General features: G+C 39.2%; 1 protein-coding gene across 1 annotated transcript in view; it reads left to right on the top strand.

The window, feature by feature from the left end:
* The first annotated feature begins 3,439 nt into the window (after nt 1–3,439).
* LOC118787984 (deubiquitinase DESI2-like) overlaps nt 3,440–21,024 on the top strand; it is a 33,808-nt gene continuing 16,223 nt past the window's right edge. Inside the window, exon 1 of the mRNA XM_036543788.1 lies at nt 3,440–4,029. Coding sequence (XP_036399681.1) covers nt 3,988–4,029 — 42 coding nt within the window. The 5' untranslated portion in view covers nt 3,440–3,987. The remainder of the gene's footprint in view (nt 4,030–21,024) is intronic.

Below are 21,024 nucleotides of genomic sequence, written 5' to 3'. Positions count from 1 at the left end.
CAAGAGTTGAAGTGCACGCTTCTGGTGAAGGATTTATTTATTTATTTATTTTTCAAAAGTGAAAGAGAAAAATAGGACCAGCAGGACTATTTACAAACAAACAAAAATGCTTTGGAGCAAATAAACAAAATGACTAATAAAGCAGAATAACCAATTTGCAGCTTTTCAATAGCAGCTGAGAACAACTCACTCTCCCCAGGTCATACACCCCAAATGAAAGCTTGTGACTGGTTTGTTCCCCTTCTAAGCTCCTCCCCCAGAACGTTTCAACTAAGGGAAATCAATTACTATTATTATCAATTATATTATTTACCATACTTGCATGAATTACAGCACTAACAACAATATTGCACTTGTTGTCTCGTTCTGAAAATAAAAAAAAATAGCCAATAAATACATTGTAACACTTTACAGGTAGACGTAATTTCATCACAATCCTCTTTTTGCAGGTCTGGCTCCCAGTGGTAGAACTGCACTGCAAGCAAGTTACCTGCAAGCATTTCGATAACAGTTCATCAGTTCAATCACAGTGATGTCATAACTAAAAACTTTTCTCCAATTTCTCATGTTTTTAAAACAGAAAATGAAGTATGCGTTGTTACCATTTATCGTTATTAAAGAATGGAGGGCTCACTCCGTTACACTGCCCAAGACAAAGACCAAGGTAGGGGATACTCCCTGAGGCTCTCTGCAAAGTGAGCTAGATAATCAGTGTCCTCATTCACTAAATAAGAAGGTAATCAGGGTATATAGCAATGGATCCATTACATTATTATATGGCATGGCATACATCATAAGACATGGCAATTAAGCTGAATAGATACATTTTGCAAAGAATGGGAGAGCAAAGACAATTGACTGCATTGTAGGAATTACTATGGTGGTCTGATGGTAATGACAGCTCAACAGAGAAATTATCTTAAATCCTTCATTGGGGTCTGAAGCTGGGCTTTATAAACAACATATCTCCAAAACGTAAAGCAAATACCTCAAAAATATGCAAAACATCAGAGGACAAAGCACATCTGACACACAGCAAAAATGATAATGGAAATAAAGTTAGTGCTTTAAAAAAGTAAGCATCCGTTTAAGCTGTCATGTCTAGATCAATTTTGTTCTTTTTTCATTTAAATCAATTTGAACATTCTTTGTATGATTCTATATGTTTCATTTCTTCATCCTGGGTGATTCGTCCTTAAAATTAAGTCCATTTTGAAAATGTGTAATTTTATCAGGTGACCAAGTATTTACAATTAATGTTTGTGTGCAATATTAATCAGAATAGCAAAATAAAAGTATTGAAAATATTTGGTTAGGTAATGTGTAAAGGTATTACGAATGTATGAATTAACACTCCTTAATAACTAACACATTAAGACACACTCTTGTCATAGCATTTTGGTATTCCCATCTTCCTACTCTGTACTAAGAGGTTTCTTCACATTGCTCTTCTGAGAGAGCCCTTGTCCCACTGCCCCACTGAGAGAATGGGTTCTCCACCTGCTACACTGATGCAGTCCTCCCATTAAAACCTTGGGGAGTACTTCTAAAAAGAGCATAAAGTGTTTGTTTCCATCTCTCAAGCCCTGTTCAACCATCTCACACCTTTCCACAGCAAGATTACATTCCACTTGCTAAACAAATTTCATATTACATTTCATAGGAGGCATTTTTTATTGTTTGGTCAGCTCAATACTGGACAGCGCACACTCATGGACACACATTACTGAACAGACATTATGAACACTTATGAACACTACGATATAAAGTATACTGTAGCAGAATTTAATCATTTCATCACATCATTCAACCATCAGTCCATGTTTCATAATTTGGTAAATGAAAGGATGACTCACTTGGTTTAAACCCTTTGGCTCCATGAAGAGCATAGGTCATCCACAGAGGTTGTCCACATTTCAGTTCTTCCACCTCCATTATTATACATCTTCATCAGGTGTTTCATCTACTTACTCTTAGCATAGTGATGCACTTATTTGGAATTTCCTCTGGGTAAAAGCGTCTGCTAAATGAAGTAATGCAATGTAATGTGCTTCTGGGTCTCCCCTCATGCCTTTTTCATTTTGGGTTCCATGTGGGGACTGTCTGGTGACATTTGATGTTGATTTCTTTAGCATGTGGCTGATCCAACCCTATTTAAATGATAGCATGAATTCCCTGTCAGGTAAATTACAATTTGAAAATATTTGCATTAATGCTAAAAATATAACATTCATTAGTTCTCCAACACTGTTAACTAATCTTACATGTGGGCCAGTTTTTATAAACATTATACACTGGGTTTTGTACATTTTATGTATTTGGATTTAAATAAAAAATAAACTATTTTTCACCTGTCAAACAATTTAGTATTGAAAATTACTATGGATGTATACAAACAACATGAAATGGTATATTACTGCCAACTGTAGTGTTCCACTTCAACTTAAAATGCATGCATACCTGGTTTGAGTCAGCACTGATCCAATGTCCAAGCATTCAGCATTTCAGATCTAAAACGCTGGCTCAAATTAAGTGTCAACCACCTTTAATAGTCCACACTATGATTGTGGCCAACTTGGTTCAAAATTCAATTCTAAATTCAGTTCATGTTTATTGACTATAGCTCTTCTCATTCAGAAAAAAAATCCTTCTCTACTAGACTGAACGAACCTTTGAAGGCCACAGTTAAATGTTTTAAAGATAACATAAAAGGACTAGGCTATTAAGACTTTTGTGTTAACGTTCCATTTTTTTCAAAGTGTAAAATCAGTTTAACTGACACTGCATTTAGAGATATAATTTCAATATGATATTGTATAGATTGAGATGACCAAATATGAATTCAGAAAGGAGCTGAAATTTAGCCTTATCTCCCAACAGTGGCCTGCAGTTGAAGCCTGGATTGGTTTACAAGAGCAATGCAATTAGAGGACTCATATCAATTAGAGTGACTCTTTCTAACTCTATAGTCTGGAGGGATGGAGGAAGGGAACTTGGTCAGCAGCTAGAGCCCATCTGGATTAATGATGGCATTGATGAGACAGTATCATCTGGGATATACTGTAGGAGTCCAGTGTGGAGATTTCACCCTTCACAGACTGCTGGATGGAGAAGGAGAAAAAGGCATCTATGATGTGTGCCTCCTTATTTTGTTTCAAGCAGCATCACCCTCTGGTTGGAGGCATATATACACTGGGTGTTCCCCAATCCGCTAATCGCTACAATAAAAAGGCATAGCACTGCCACATGTCCTTTCCCTTCTGTCGTAATCCTTAGCCACAATTTCTCTGTACACAGGGGATTTTCCATTAATCTGGCAACACTCGCCTGTTTTCTGTACGGCCAAAACTTCAGACCACAATAGTGCATTGCCTATCCAATCCACATACGACACAACCGTTGTCAGGCTGAATAAACAATCACCGATTTCAAGCGCAGAGAAAGAAGAGCCGCTGATAAACGATGGATCTAGTTTGTGAAAGCGAGTGAATTTGATGATTACGGAGTAGCCTTTTCTGCTCGGAAGAAATGTATTGTTGAATCTAAACTCATTTATTTGAAGTGGTTACAGTCTTATAGCTAGGTATACAGCTTATGATTTCGTTTACTTAAATGGCAAGGGCAAAGGAAAAAACTTTATAATCCGAAAACATTGACCTGTTTCGCTTGTTTGTTATCAGTAATAAACTAGATAGATTGCTGGCCATCAGTCCTGATATCTAGGTGCTGGCTAATTGAGTACTGTTGCCTTAAAATTTCGACGGGGTTTGAGTTTTTTGGCGGATTGTGGGCAGATGAATCAATCTAGAGAAGCACGCGACGTCGACGGAGAGGAGAAGCTTGGAGAAAAAATAAGTTTCGAATCAAGGAGAGGATAGTTGGTGAAATACTGTTTATCATTAAGTGGGATCCACTGTGTTTCCAGTCGGGAGATAACGGAGAAATATTCAGACGGATGACATCGTCGCTTGTTAAGTCTGGCGACATATGATGGGAAACGAGCCGATCATATTGAACGTTTATGATATGGTAAGTTGATTCTTTAAAGTTTTAGCTACATATTTGCGGTTGATAATTGGTCAAGGTCATGTTGTGTGAGTAAATACAGAGTAAATATATAGGAATATGATATGAGTGATTTGTGAAAGCCACCAAACCGTGTATTAAAACTGCTTCCCAAGCACCTGTGTTTGCGTACGGAAAATGCATGTCTGCAGTTTAAAGAATAGTTCAAATTTTTTGATTATCTAGCACCAGTAATGATAGCCTAATACATGAATGCTTTGCAACACCAGATGAGTGATATAGTTTTCAGTTTTATAGTGATAAAACTGTTACGGTATAGATAATTGAGCGAAAGAAGAGATCAGGTACAGGTTACTCTGTGCTTCTGAGGTGTCCGCAGTTTCCAGCAGGGTGCAACACATGTACGGGGGGTATTAGCCTACTCTTGAAGATTGTAGTGTTGCGCGGTTCGCTAACGAATCTTTGCACTGTAGTGTACTGGTTTACTATTCTACAATATTGATGTATTTGACTTACAAGTCAGGCAACTCCCCTGCATATTTTGAGCGACAACCACATCAGCCTGTAGAAGTCTAAAAAATGACCATGAGTGGAGGAAAAAAGTTACATTGGCGGCGCTATGCTCTTCAGGCGGCTTTATCAGAACAAACAGAGTCATTGAATAGAAAAGGCCCTAATCACCGAACGAATGATTCATCCAGTTCTTTCAGTTCATTCACCTCCGACCACAGGGTAACTCCATCCGTCGTCATTCCTGTTAGTTTAATACACAGTTTACGAAATTGCTCTGTTATGGAAAAATCTATTTGAGAGTGCAGCATACAATAAAAACAAGTCTCCACTGTCATTTTAAGATAATTACTAATAAAGCTGGTTACCAAATTTAGCGTATTATAGAATGAATTTTTGTGGGATAGTGGGTAATTATGCTCTAACTATATCTAGAAATTTTACTGAGGAATATATATTAGCCTATTTTAAACGGAAACGCTCTAAAATGAGATTACAGCACTACTTTGCTGCGATGAAGCTATGTATTTGATAGGCGATTTATCTTGCTTTAGTAAGTACTCAGTAGGTGAGTTATACAAAGAACTGTCATTGCATAGTCATAAACTGCTAGATAGAGCGCATTATCTTTACTGAGCAGGCCTTTGAACGATTTGAAGGAAATTAACGAATCAGTGATCTTCAAAGTCATTTTCTGAGAACTTGGGCAGTGTTATTCAAACCTGCATGAGTTATGGTATTTAATGTATAATATGTTCAAATTTACAAAATTACAAATGAATTTTAGTACATTTAATAACGTGAAAGATATTAAACAGCAGACAGTTATATTGTCTATATATATATATATATATATATATAGATAGATATATAGATAATATAACATATATATATATATATATATATTTTTTTTTTTCTCTTTGATCACATTGGTTACTGAACAAAGCAGTGACTCGGTGAATGAATCTTTGTGCTGAACTGAATGAAACGATCAAAAAGCCCATCACTGCTATGTTACAGTAGTCTAAATTCACCTGTTTTGTACATTTGGAACATTTCCTTTCTGGTCTGTTCTTCCTCCATTCAGCATTATGAACATCATAGTGCTCGTAATGTCTGTTCAATAATGTCTGTCCATGGTGTATAGTTCCATAGAGTTTGTATCTTCTGTTATATTCAGCTGGGCATAGTTTGTCATATTTAGATTAGAAATGCCTGTATCTCCAGAGACATTTTTCAAAAAAGAAATGAGCAGTCTGTTTGAAAGGCTTATCAGTTTTTTTTTTTTCCCCCCGAATGAAAATGCATTGTTCTGTGAATTTTTTTTAGGTCTGTCTGCATTGTACATTACATTTTTTGTAGACAAAATAATTAAATTTTAGGCTAGAATTTTGTGCACTGTGTCACTGTTGTGGGGTAGTTGTTTTCCAACATGTATATTTAAGTTACTGTGAAAGTCAGCTGAAACTACAAAGTAAGAGCAAAACTGTTCAAATCTCATATGTCAGTTAAAAGTCAATGCCACCTAAACTTCCAGTTCCAGTCTATGATCGAATCTGTCTCTCACAGGGCAATTTAATGGCATGAATTTATAAATGAGCATATGACCATGGTGGCTATTAGAAGTAGAAGAGTAGAGAATGACTTGGAAGAGGAGGTAGGGGAGCCTCATTTGTTTCCAGTGATGCAACAGTTGGGTCGATGTCATCACTTTATGTCAGCCAGCGATTTTGCTCCTTTGCCGTCACACACAGTCATGTCTTCCTGTCTTGCCAAATGAGGCTCAGCCTCAGAACATTATGTTGGAGGCACAACGCGGGGGAGTTCCTGTCGAATTATTGTCAGAGCATGACGTTTGTGGTTGAAATCGCTTTCATGCGTGAATTTTTGTTACCTCTGAGCCCAGCGGGTCAACTGTGGAGCATTGCGTCGCAGCTCTGTTTTGAGAACTGGTGAAACGGAGACCTGTTTCATGGATGTGATGGAAACTTGACTGACGTTGAATTTTCAGCCTCCTTTTAAGATTCCCTGTGAAGGTTTGAGACTTCATTTCTCATTGTTTTCAAAGAACATCAAAGCTGCCATATGGGAGCTACACTGAGGATTTAATGATGATGCAGGCTCTGTTTTTCATTTTATGTTTTGAATCCAAGTGGTGTAAAATAGTGAGCTGAAAAGAGACATATTTTTGTGTCTTGGAATCCCCTCATTTAGTAATGCAGTGAACTGATTCCCAAGATTCCTCTCAAACCAATACACTGAACTAGTCTACCCTGCAGCTGCCTGGGCATACTCTTTTTTTACAAAGAAGTGTATACACTTGAACAATCAGTTTGGTTTTGAGCAACTTCCACAGTTGTATAGTGTGCTAGTTTGCAGACAGTGTTCCTTAGTGATGCAATAGGTATGCCTACTGCTATGATGACATTAAACAAAGGGACTTATTGTGTCAGCTTCCTGCTTGGGGTAACCTGCAAAGTTTAGAGTTAGCTCGGAAATTTGGCAATAAGCTGTTCTTAAACAATGCATTTCCAGAATGTTGGCATAGTACACCGTGCTTTCAGCAGGCAGCTAGGAGTTAGTGGGGACATATTTAGGGGGTAACAAGTCTAATTCCTGTCCAGATGATTTCTTCACTTTTGAGAAGCTAAATCATTTACTATATGGCTGCAGTGTTCATAATTGATGGTGGCTTGATCTTTCCTGTTATATTATGCCAGTGGATTTTAAGTTTTCCACCCACGATTTAAATGGTAAAACTTCTTTCAAAATTATATAATACATTAATTTCCCACATTAATATTATCATTATTATTATTATTTTTTAAATTGTGGCAAACTTTAAACAGCCTATGCACATTCTGTCCAAGTGTCTCCTCTTTGATTTTTTTCCCAAAGGATGAGTTCACTTTATTTGGCACCTGAAACATTCTGATCACGAACTTTCACTGCATTGAGATCTCATCCAGGAGCTGCTAGTATTTGCATTTTCAATCAAGTGTTTTGTTTTTTTTATACTGAGTGTTTGTTGAGTCATAATTGTGTTTTCTGGAGATGGCAATTGGCCTAATAGTATTTTAATTGGGCAGCATCATTTATTTCACTGAATACTGCAGCCTAGTTTTCTGAGTGAGGGAGCATTACATGGCCTAGTTAACAGTAATATCGTTCAGAACACCACACGTTTTAACATTTAGCATGTATTTTTAGTGTCCCCAGCTCTTTGTCAGTATTATCTGTATCAGCTTTATCATACAGCTGTAATCTTGATTGTTGGCCTTTGTCTTTACCCTAAACTGATCCATCATGTACTTGCTTGTTGCATTCAGGAACTGGCTAAAATTTTGTTACTGTATGCCTGTTTCAACAGCTAACATTATCCACCTTGGCTTGGTGCATGGCACGGCAGTCAGAACAACTAAGCATACTGTTGCGTTAGCATATGCTGTAAATGGGCAAGTGATACTGCATTGTAGCCATTTGAGGATAAAAAAGAACACAAAACGAATGTCCTGAAACAGTGCTGTTTAAACTGCATCAGCGGCTTACCCCTTGTGGTGTGGTAATGGGCTACAGCCAGATCATTGGGAAGCCTCAGCATGGACCTCTTGTCGCTGATAGCCTGTATGCAGGCAGGACTATATTCAAAGTATCACTCTGTGTCTCTACTGGGGCTGGGTGATATGGCCTATAAATAATATCGCAATATTTTTAGGCTATATCGCGATACACAATATATGTATCTTGATATTTTGAAATCTCCTCTAAAGCACTTCAAAAATGCTCAATTTAACACTTTGATGCATACAATCACACCAGTATGGTGATGCTGATAGCCCCTGCAACATATGTCTGCATTAAACCATTCTTGTTTATATTCATTAGTGGTTTCTGTTGGAACAATTTTAAACTTCAGTGCAAAAAGGGGGAAATCACAACCAAGTTAAATTTAACAAAACAGTATTTTGCTGCATATTTTGCAGATAACTGTTGTTTGTTCAACATATTCCTTGCAATACCAGGGCTCCACTAACTTTTCCTCTGGTAGCACTGGTGGTACCAACTTTTTGAGTTGGTCGCACCAGTACATGATTTGTTCGCACCTTTTTTTTTCTTTTTTTTTGGTACAGCATGGTATTAATCAATGAATAGTTGTCTTAATTTGCATACCCTAGTTTTGCATTGATCTAAAGATTGATAGTGACTCAAGACTTGAAATTTGCAAAATATTTTAATCTGAACATTAAGTTTCCCTCGTACCGCAACCACGGGTACTGCGTTGGCCATTGTGGTTGAAAGTAGTACTTCTTGTTCTTCACTGGCTCAGTCAGTCTCTCCCTGTCTGCACCTGCACTCTCATCATCAGTTGTGTCTGAGTCGGACCTTTCGCTGGCTCTCCCTCTCCACCAGCCTCCTCTCCTCCTCTACTCATTTTGTTTTTTTTAACCCTTTCGTGCGTACAGTCACACCGGTGCGATTAGCCGTCTAGCGCGTATGCTAAAGTCAATGCGATGAGATTGAAAAAAAAATCTAGCTAATTCTATCTTTGAGGAAACAGCGATTTAACATTAAAAAGTATAGCAAATGCGGCGGTGAAAACTATGAGAAACTTAACAACGCTAATGAAAACACAACGAACCATGTAATGTAACGTGCACTACATAGCATAAAATGTGCGAAAGGGTTAAAATAATCAACTATAGACCGCTTAATCTTTGGAACACGGTAACGGCTAAATGGATTGTTTTGCGCATTTCACCATCAGTGCGCGTGTGCAGGCAGGGAGAGACCGACTGAACCGGTGAAGAAGAAAAAGTACTACTTTCAACCACAATGGCTAATGCAGTACCCGTGCTGGAGGGGCACCAAAACAGCCTAATCATCATGCACTCATACGAATGCAACCACGTGAAATTTTAACTCGCACACACTCAAAAAATGGTTGCAGTCTGGAGCCCTGGATACCCAAACCACTGCCAGACAATGGATGCAGTGCTGTTTCTTTTCGGAACCAATTCGTCCGCCTCCATCTTCTGTTACCGTTTCCGAACTCAGCACGTATAAACTCGCTTTGGCACTTCACTTCTTTCGCTCTCGCCAGGCTCTTTCCCTGTTCCCCCCAGATACAAAAACACACGTCTCACCTATATACATCACACACACTCGCCCAGGAGAGTAGTCTGGATGGGCGGGCGAGTGTGTGTGACGTATGTATGTGAGTTTTTTTCTTTTTGTGTCTGTGAGAGGGAGACAGCCATAGGAAAGAGCGAGAGAAGCGGAACGCCAGAGCGAGTCTCATGCCAGCGGCTTAAAATATGTGACAATTTGTACTCGATGTTCGCGATATAGTCATTTACTACATCCCATGTAGAACAAGCTGCAATACATCGAATATATTCGATACATCACCCACCCCTAGTCTCTACCTTCTGGACACTATCAGAACAGTAAACTTATGATGGCCCTTTTTTCCTTCAGAAGGTTTTACTTGCTATACAAGACACAGGAAACTGCAGAGTACTGTGGAAGTGAATGTAATCACATGGGAGTATGTAAGCTGGGGTACACCTTTCTCCTCTGGTTCCCGTATAGATTTGACCAATTGATCCAAGCTGGACATGTCACAAGTTTGCCACAACCTGAGTCAAACACTTGAAATAGTAGCAACAGCCTGAAACCAAAGTATTAAACTGTTGGTGATATGCCCTGCACATTTTTATGGTTTGAATTGTTGATAGACTAACTACTTTGATGGTAGTTGTGTTGCATTTTCCTCCCTCTTTGCATTCTTAATAAAATAAATCATTTTCCTTCCCTGAATATGCTAAAGCTTCCCCTCACTGGCAGAGGGGTCCAACATCTGTGTCAAAGGGACACAGACGGACCTCAGAGGGTTTGCCCGGCAGCAGACCAAACCAAATGTTGCAGCCCCCTGTGTCCCTTCGGGGTGCAGTAGGTACTTGCTTACCTTGAACACCAATAAGTAATTTTTGGTATATCCTGAGGAGGACAGGAAGCTGTCTTCCCCTCACAGCTGTGGTGGATTGGAATGATGGTGCGCTCCAGAGCTTATGTTTTGTGATCCACACAGGCCTTCCAGCTCTCTGTAACCTTTCTTTCGCCCTCAGAGAGCATTTGGGAGCCCACATGGCCTGTCTGTCAAGTCACTCAGGGCTAGATGTGGGCTGGAAGGCTAAATTGCTACCTTTGAACGGTTGCCATGGCTCTCGGCTTGTTGCCGGAGCTCCAAAGCACATTTGATTTGCTAATGTGTGTTAATGAGAGGCTATGTTGATTTATGCTGGCCTGCAAGGATGAGGCTTAACAAGACTCCCAAAATGTCAACAAGAAAAGAGGGGTGCACACCACTTTGCTGTTGGCTGCAGTCATGTGAGCAGCCCCTCTAAAAGATGGGTTTCCTGGCAGAATGATTCATATCCTGTTGCAGGCTGAATATCCCCTTTGAGATATTTAAGAGATTATATCAGAGACTGTGATAAATGTAAATTCTTGAAAAGAATGGCTGGGGGGGGGGGGGGGTGTAAGTTGGGTAATTTATGAACAGTGATCAAAAGATAACAGTGCAGTGTATGCCTCTGCCTGGAGGCTTTGTTTCCGAGATGGTGTGCAAGCAAGTGGGCACTAATGCTGTGTGTGAAACAGCCCCATTGCAGTCAGGAGTTTCAGTTGATAGGATTTGTGTAGCTCACATGGGTGGACACTAACACCCAGAGATACACTATGCTCCAAGTGAAATGAATAGTTAGCCTAATTGACAGGCCCAGAATTGAATTGTCAGTTCCAGTTTTTCCAAAGTTGTATCTGAACCTGAATGTGAAGGTGAGGGGAGGGAATGGAGTGAGAATTGAGAGGCAGACAAAAGGGAGTTTAATAGGGAAAAAAGTAGCATGTTTGAAGTCCTGCTGTGTTGGAATAAAGAACATGCAATTCAGTTGCTGTCAGGTTAGCCACACTGTGATTTGAGCCCAAATTCCTTGATTGCCTCCCTCACATCGGATAGGCTGTATGTCTTTCCCAGGATTTGAACCCTAAGAGTTTTTACCGTGTTTATCGTCGCTCCTTTGAATGAGGGCTTTTCTGAGTTAAAAAATGCTCTGGTGTCCTTGATTTCACCATTCACCATGTGGTGTGTACTGTGTAAATGTTTATCTTAAATAATTTTTAAAAAATGCGAAATGGTTTAAACAACTGATTTCAGTCAGTGTGTAAGGAAGAGCAGTAGACTTTGACGAGATATGGAGTCCATCATCAAATCCAGTACATAATAGCACAGGTGTAATTCACTATTAGATCATGGAGAAATAGAGTATGGAAACATAAGTCTGGTATGCTCTAACTCTAATTTATTTCACTTTGTCCATGGATGATTCAGTATCCCTACACCACCTGTTCTAATTGATATAACACGTAAATATCATGGATTATGGAATACTTATCGAAAGTTTCCCTTCTGTCTTTCATAATGCCTTAACACTTGAGTTGGCTGAAGTGATTTGGCTTACAAACACCCAACTGTTTTTCATTCTACAACAGAAAGTTGATAGTAAGTATTACAAACAGGCATGCATGAGTGCTTAGACAAACTCATGGGCATGTACGAGCCAGCCATGTAATTCACGTACCTGCTACCTGTGGGTTTTCAGAAAATGAAACCAGAAAAGTCAACACCTCCACAGATTTCAAAGGCTTGCCATTTTTGTGTCTTGTCTGCCACCTGATTGGTCCTGAAGTCTGAAAATGCCTTTAGAATGTATACTGAGGCTTTTAGCACACTTATCCTGCTTTCTCACTGTAATAGCTGGAATCTGGCTGTAACCTTAGTTAAGGTACTATGTGGTTTTCCATTTTGTTTGTTTGTTGTCTCAACCAGAATTAACTCAGCTTGTTATTGTTACTGATGTTGGGCTATTTATTGAGCTGTAGGCAGAGTCTGTAAGCTGTGTCTCTACGCTGCTTCTATTGGTGCTAAATACTGATGAGATGAAACACACTACCATTAATTATCACAGCAAACAACCAGAGGCAGATAGAAGAAATAACAGATCCAGTTAATTTACTATTCACCAAGCTGGTTCCTTTTGGGAAAACAAAGATGGACAAAGATGAAACCAAAATAGTTGACTAGTTGTCTGGGAAGAGTCTAGCATTCAGTGCACCATGCCTCGGCCATGGGTGTGGGTATTGCATTCAATAAGTAATATGTACTCTGCTTTAAGCATTTTAAGTGAATGCACAGCTTTCACATGTCGTTGTGTGGTCAAGGCTGTGTGCTTTTGCAAGTAGCAGGAAGGCCATCGTTGTGTGACTCACAGAGGAGAAAAAGAAGCAACTTGCACCTGTCACACAGAGCAGGAGTAGACCAGGTGGCTGGTCAGAGCCTCTTTCTGCACCTGGAGCTTTCACACAGCAAACAGTGAAAGTTTTTAAAATAACTACCATCTATATCAATCCTAACAATCAAATACGAACCTATCTACTGAGAAAATATGAAAACGGATTGTTTCTCTAGATGAACTGTTTAGCCTAGTGTGTCAGTAGCAGTGTGTTAACTGTGACTCTCAAATGTTCCGTCCAAGGTCCCTCCCAGTCCAAGGCAGCAGAGGGAGAATTCGCCTACTCTGGGGATCTTCTCTAGGGCCAGCTCTGTCTTCTGGGCTGCACAGCCACCAGCAATAGTTTGTTCATTTTAGTTGTGTTTAGTTTTATTAAGAATGATGGCACACAGGTGAGAATCCAACACACGGCTTCATTGACCCAGCAGGGAGCAGGTAGTCTTGCGAGTCTCAGTGACATCAAACAGCATAAAAAATGACATAGTGCTCTGCGCTACCCTCAGACATCTGTTTGATTTGGTTTGTGTCGATGATTAACTCGTGCAGAGCCCTCGGCTGGTTCAGGAGAGCAAAGCTTTATTCTCGTACTCCGGCCGGAGGATAGCCAACACATGCTCAAGCATAGTATCTGCTGACTCTGTCCTGCGGAGAGGACAGACACAATGTATAGAGCACTTGAAACTATTGAAACCATTGAAACTGGTGAGCCGCGCTCAGCTTCCTCTTAGCAGTTTCTGCACAAAAGGCCAGAGACATGACCTAATCAAGTCTGGCTTGCATACTTGTATGCCAGTTAAGCAGATGTCATCCCGTGCAGGGGAGGCAACTTGCAGCTTCAGCTTTTCGTAGCTATTCAAAATATCAGTTTATTCTTAGGTCACTGTCTGCTAGTCATAATACCAGTTCATTCTTGGGTCACCCTCTTACAGTGTCCTTTCATATAATTTTACTTCCACAGTTTGGATGTGCGGATATGTGTTGACATCATCATTTACTTGCTTAAAAACAGTGTAATCACCTGAGTTAGATGGCAAGCAGCATTCGCTCACCAAATGAGTGTGTTTAAGGTCTCTTGTGATCTGATTCACCCTGTAGAAAGGGAGAAACTTAATGAAGGTTATTTTGCTCAAGGTGAATTGTACCTATCATGACCATTCCCTTAAAGTGAATTAGTTGTTTCACATTGAGAATGTACTGGAATTTGTACCGTAGACCTTTCTAACCTTCACACGACACAGAGAACACAATGAAAAATGGAGGTGTAGGCCTTGCTGGTTCATTTTGCCCCTTCCCCAATCCCTCTTGGTGCTGAGAGAAGAGTGAAAGTGATGAAGCTCACTGTAGCCTACCAATCCAAGTCTCCCAAAGGGTTTCCATATTTAACCTCCTCGGTCAAGGAGAGCTCCACTCTAGCTGGTGCGGGTAGCATGAATGAGTAATGAATTTTAGTCACATTGAAAAGGACAAATGATGAATGTCTCTCACTGGTGAAAATTTAGAGCAGAGTGAAAAGTGTTTGTAATGAGGTCTGAGGGGGAACAGAAGTGATAGCAGAATTTAGAGGGGACACCTCTGGGTAGGTTGCAGGCCATGTAAATGTGAACATGATCGCAGATATAACAGAAATCCATTCATTAGCTTTTTGTGATAGTCTGATTTTGTTAGTTCTGGTCAGGGGTGTGAGGTTATCACTAAAGGTAAATCCAGTAACACATTTGAAATGAAACACAGATACAGATTCCTTGTGTATTAGATTGGATCTGTATAATGAACAAGATGTTTAAGTGTAAGTAATAAGTAGCTTTTGCACTACTTTTTGGTTCATGTTATTCAGCTAGAAAGAGGGGGGCATATATTTGAAGAGATATTAGTCCAATGTAATACAGGCTGTCCCACATTTACAATAGGACGCCTTCCTGGAATTCCCATCCTAAACTGGATAATTATGAACATTTTTCAATGATCATAAATACAAGCAGGCTACATGTGAAGATATTATTTGTACTATATGTATGTACTAGTATATTTAAAGGATTTAATTGTATTTAAAGGTACAAATATGTAGGCTACAGTATATATAAAAAGTCTACACACCCTTATGAAATTGCAGGTTTTTGAAATGTAAAGACAGAAATAACATCAATGTAAATGTCAGACTTTTTCCATCTGTAATATGGTCTTCCAACAAACAAATAGTTAATTAGGAACATTTTAACTAAAAAAACACGCTGATTGCATAAGTCTGCACACCCTTTCATAAAGGGGGCTCTAGCTGTGTTCATAGTTAACTAATCACATTCAAAATCATGCCTGTAGGTAAATAAGCATAGGCGTTTATTATAACTATCAAGACTTATGTATTATATGGTATACTATGTACTGTACCATTACACGCCTGGCAGCGCAATTGTTTTATTTCCATGAGACATGAGATACACGTGTTGTGTGCGGGAAGCGTTGCCTGCGCTACGTCCCATTCTACATTCGGGATTTTTAAACTTTATTATAACCTTATGGGACTACGGATGTATATGCGAACGGAGAATTTGTTTTCAGTGACTCTGCATTTGTAAATTGGTTTTCCCTTTAGAGCATTTTAAACATCTCTCCAAATATGGAAAGCTGCTATAGTATTTCATATCTCATTCCTATCGAATCGATATCGAATCGGAATCGAAACGAATTGGATTGGATCAAATTGTTACCTTGTGAATCAGAATTGAATTGGGGCATCTGTGCCAATACCCAGCCCTAAAAGATATGTTTGACGCAAAGCCAATAAAGCTCATTATCCAAGGAACACCATACCGACTTTGAAGCACGGTGGTGGTAGCATCATGCTTTGGGGCTGCTTCTCTTCAGCTGGATCAGGGGCTCTTGTCAAGATAGATGGGATAATGAATAGAACGGGTGTAGCCGAATCCGAATATGGTATTCGGCAAAGCACAAGCTGAAACACTACCTTTAAATCTATCATTACTTTCAACCTGTTCCCCTTTATCATCCTTGATTAACAATAAAACAAATAATTAACAGAATAATTGACACCAATAGCGTAAATATAGTAAATGATCATGCTCTCAAAACAGTGCAGATTGTCTGTAGTTTGTGTGCTTGCGAAAGCTACAATATGAGATTGTTTAACAAAGATGGCATTTATCGATGCAAATTACGTTAAATGCTCATGACACATCACAGCTTTTGTGAGGTCTGTGTTACTAAACGTTATTGTTCATTGCACTCAACCTACCCTAAAAGTTTATTCTCTGTAATTTAAATCGATCTAACTAAATTTAGCTCCGTTTTGTAATTTGAATTTTGTAACACAAGAAAGCTATAATGTGAAAGATTTAAGAGTAAACTTTGGGATTACCTGCCACTGAATTATTCAAATTGCCATCCTTGTTAATTAAACAATTTCACGTTGTAGCTTTCGCAAGCACACAAACTACAGACAATCTGCACTGTTTCACACACAACCTGCTGGCCTCTGTCAGAAAGCTGAAGATGAAGAGGAATTTCACATTCCAACATGACAGTGACCCAAAGCACACATCCAAGTCGACTAAGGCGTGGCTTCAGACAAGGAAAATCAATGTCTTGGAATGGCCCAATAAGACATATTTTCACCTTTAAATACACTTAAAGTCTGTAAATATACCATATATATATATATATATATATATATATATATATATATATATTACAGAACAAACAGTATCGTCACATGCACTGCATGATGATTCAGGAATGTACAAATCGTGCTGCTTGTTTGTAAGTGAAGTTGATGATTTAACAACGGTTAATGATGGCAGGAAAATGTGCATCATGATAAAATGGGGACTGGCGGCATCTCCAGTTCGTTTTCTTTACCAAGTTTGATTCACTTTTCCACTGGCAATTGCCTGTGGAAACCTCAGGTATGAATGTGCAAGAACTGTGTTCAACAATAACAATGAACGGTAATACTGAGAATAGTACTTCAGTGTTATTCTCATAACTCATTGTATACTTAATCTACTTTTGCAAACAATTTACTAACACAACAGTGAATCAACACCACAGGTAGTTGAAAAAAACACACCAAAAATAATTGGAACTATTTTTGAAGTAATGCAGCTAGATAAAAGCTAAAATATGGAGGAGACATATGCTTAACCAAAAAACACACTAAATGTCAGTATAATCCCTTATGAGATTAAAATAATGTGAAGTCAGACTATTGCTTCATCTTCTTGTAGTTTGATGGTCTTTTGTGAAAGATCTTTTTTTGCACAAAGATTGTAGCTATGCATTTTGCATTCAATTGGTCTGACAGAATTAAAAAAATAAATAAAAACTTTTATCTTCCTGATGCAATGTTCGGTATGTGAATAGGTTGATAATTCAACGGCAGCATGTCTGTGCTGCTGCACTGAAGAATGCCAGGATCAGTTTAAGTTTCAGTCAGTATTATAAAATCTGAACTGTCACTGTAATTTCTGGAGCTGTTGCTAAAATGCAGTTGATCAACTGCTCAATGGCCATACACTGATCCTATTGTGCAATAATGAAGTTATAGTTATCCTCCCATTATGTCTCCTCAGTGGCATTAAGCGTGTAAATTGCTTTAAGGCTTTATAGGTAACTTAGCATAACTGGAGAGTAGAGCGGAGCGCTTATCAAGAAGCAACACAAGCTGCCTGTCCCTTTACCTGTCACAGTTGAAAGTTGTGCATTCGTGGTCACAACATTCAAAGATGATCTGGGATCATATTTGGAGCCCAATTATGTCACTCAGCATCCCTGTGTTATGCTATCTCTAAAGCCACTATGGGCTTGAGCACTTGCAGCACTTGCTTGCAACATTCAAATGTGTTCATTTGAATCTAATAGTCAGTTACCCAAGAGAGTAAGACGTTTTACAGTATTTCAGTGTACGGCTATGACTGCCACTTGCAATTTCGTAAACGTGTAAAGTGCTGTAATGTGCAGTATTTATTTTATTACCTCTGTTGTTCATTCCCAATGGACTAGAAAAGCTTGAAGCATGCAGGTTTTCTTTGCTTTTTGGAAGACTTTGAAAAAATATTTGGGATATTTAGAGCTGAATTCTGGGTCTGAAGCTCGCTCATGGCCCTTTTCCACCAAGGCAGTTCGAGGGCCGGTTCGAAGCCAGTGCTTAAACTCGAACCAGTTCTTCGCATTTCGACAGCCAAAGAACCGGCTCTCAGCCAGGAAAACTGGTTCAAGAGCGGCACCAGCACTTTGCTGGTCAAAAACCAAGAACCGCTTACATCAGGGGCTGGGGGTGGGATTATCATGACCAACAAGACCAACTAAAACTTTGTGACTGCCATTTTTAAAAAAAAAAAAACAGAGCTAGTGTAGCGTCTAGTCTGGCTAAAAAAGAAGAAGAAGAAAAAAAAAAAAGTGTTTTATTTTTCAAATGTTTTGCCCTGCTGCCGGCCAACTATGTATTTCTTAGCTGTTTAGTGAGCTACTAATTTCTCACACGGACGACATGAGTGTTTATTGAATTTTGGAATTTCAGTTTTTCATGCTGTTTTAAGTACATTAGGTTTTTCCGTGGTGGTGCATTTTTGTATGTGACAAATGGCACAGTATCTCCACGGACCGAGTTACCCAGTTGTTGTGTGAGGAAATACACATAGTGACGAGAACAACATCGAAATAAATGAAGGAACTGAATGAATCAACAGTGAGTCGATAAACGGCATCAGATCCACACGGTCAAGAACCGAAAGAAATGAATGAACGAACCAACTGTAGGAGGCACTGAATGAATCAGTGTAGTGTGTACTGATTCGTTCAGTGTTTTGGGCGTTTACTTCCAGTGAAGTTCTGATATGCTGCCTGAACAGGAGCCCCTTTGTACTCCAGATGCTGTTTTTACTGCTGTGAAGCATATAATGCCACTATGGGGTCCAGACATGCCTGCTCATCACACAGCTTTGATGCCAAAGACTGGATAGGTAGAACATAAACAAAAACCTGACTTCTGGTTGAGATGCAATGCTTTGCAGGGAGAGATGTTTATCTTCACATCACATCATGTTACCAGCCATACCACCCTACAGCTCTTTCCAGCTTTATGGCAGAAGTTAGCCAAAATTGCTCTCGGTCAGTACCTACATGGGACCTTCTGGGAAAAACCAAGTGCAACTGGAAATGGTGTTGGCGGTTGACAGAGCTCCTAATTCATATACATGTAATCCATTGTTATTATTATTATTATTACATTTTTGTCATTTTCCAGATGCTGTTATCCAGAGCGACTCACACAAAGTGTGAGTATGAAGAGCATATAAGAGAGTAGCCTGAAACATTGTACAAACATGTGTAGGGGGAAGTTAGCCTTCCTCACACAGGGCACCAGTTATGTAGGGACAATTAAATTAAACACATGGAGGCGCCATACTGAATATGGCATCTTCCATAACGGTTAAAATGAAATGTCAATCTCAGTTTCGTTTTGTATATCAGTTTCATAAAATATTACTAAACTATTAATTTGGAACTTCAATTAATAATTAAATTAAAAATCATAATCGAAATGACCATATCAACAGTTAATTTTAATCAGATCACAATATTATCTATTTAGCTAACTAAAATAACACTGATGATTCAACTAAGAGGTGAAGGTATGTAAAATTCTGATCAGCAGAGGTTGGCGATATTCATTCCACATGTAACATTACAACAGACAACCTTAGAAAAATAATGCATTTATTCAAGTATAACATAAAGGTAGTAATGCACAAAGCAGTACATTTATGTACAATAAGTGAAGCCTGTATATGTATTTACACTGTATATGTATCGCGCTAGTGTGTGAGAGCGCGTCATAGGGTGTGTGTTCCTTTGTTCTGGGTCGTGCGTGTGCTGCGCGTGCTTGCTGAACACACGTGTTCAAAGAGAACAAAGGAACATGCGTGTGGCGGCGAGTTTGAGTTGCCTATGTGCATGTGAGAGAGTCTGTGGGGTACAGGATATGTTCGCTCGATTGATAACCGCGGGGCTATTCTGTGCGGATTAAAAGGAGGTACCGGGGTTAGTAAAATGATACGCATGCAAAGACCCTACGTCTCTGTGTGGTATCTGAACTAACGCTGCGTGGTGAATAGTGTGTGGCATAGTGAATAGTGTGTATATATTAGTTAACCAGCGTCCTACCTAGTGTAGAAGTAAACACCTTTTGTGTCCCGCGTATATGTTCACTATCTTCTCAGGTGATAGGTTTGCTGTTATGTCGTTCTCAATGTGACGGCTCAAAAATTAATTTATTATAAAACCAAACATAATAGAATTCAGATTTATTTCTTACAATCATTTTATTTCATTGCATTACTGTAGGGTTGTCAAAATAACGTGTTAATTTCGATTAATTTATTATAGAAAAAATAACGCGTCAAAAAAATGAACGAAAATTAATCGCACTCTATGATGCCCCTTGAACCCATACGTCAATGTGTATTTAAGCAATATCACACGAGAGGGAGTGCTGTTATAGGCCTACTGAATGTCAGCACAGCTGTGATTATCTTCGGCACTCATCTTGCAGCCTTGTACCTACGACCGAATCACAGCCGTGCTGATATTCAGTATAACAGCAGGAACTTGAGTGTGATATTGCTTTTATACAGGGGGGCAATGCCCCTCCTGCCTCCCCGCAAACTGCAAACTCCGCCTGTGGTCATCACGATGCAACTTTTTGTGTTGAAGAAAAGCGCTCTCGCAGAGTACAATGTAGTCATGACTGTACTTACTTTGTGGCATATTTGGAGTGACACACAGCCCTCTCACATGCCTTATAGATTTGTCGATTATGCAACGCAGCGATTTTCATTTAATCGTGCTGCACGTATAAGAAGATTTTTACAGAGGTAGCTGACGTTTCAGTCATTATGCTAAGGGACAGACCAATATTTTGTGTCAGATTACAGTAGCCAAATCACAATAATGTTAGCTAATGTTAAGTTAAGGTTACTACTTGTGTGTGCGCTACTGTCATCATTACAACAACAAGCATCTTCTATTACTGATTGGATAGTACACTTTTCAATTCATTCGAGAACATTTGGGTTAATAACGGGTCTGGTTCTCACTTTATTTATGAACTGCAATTGCA

This window comes from Megalops cyprinoides, chromosome 1 (assembly GCF_013368585.1).
Source record: "Megalops cyprinoides isolate fMegCyp1 chromosome 1, fMegCyp1.pri, whole genome shotgun sequence".
NCBI lineage: Eukaryota > Metazoa > Chordata > Actinopteri > Elopiformes > Megalopidae > Megalops > Megalops cyprinoides.
This window is presented reverse-complemented; position numbering and strand designations above follow the sequence as displayed.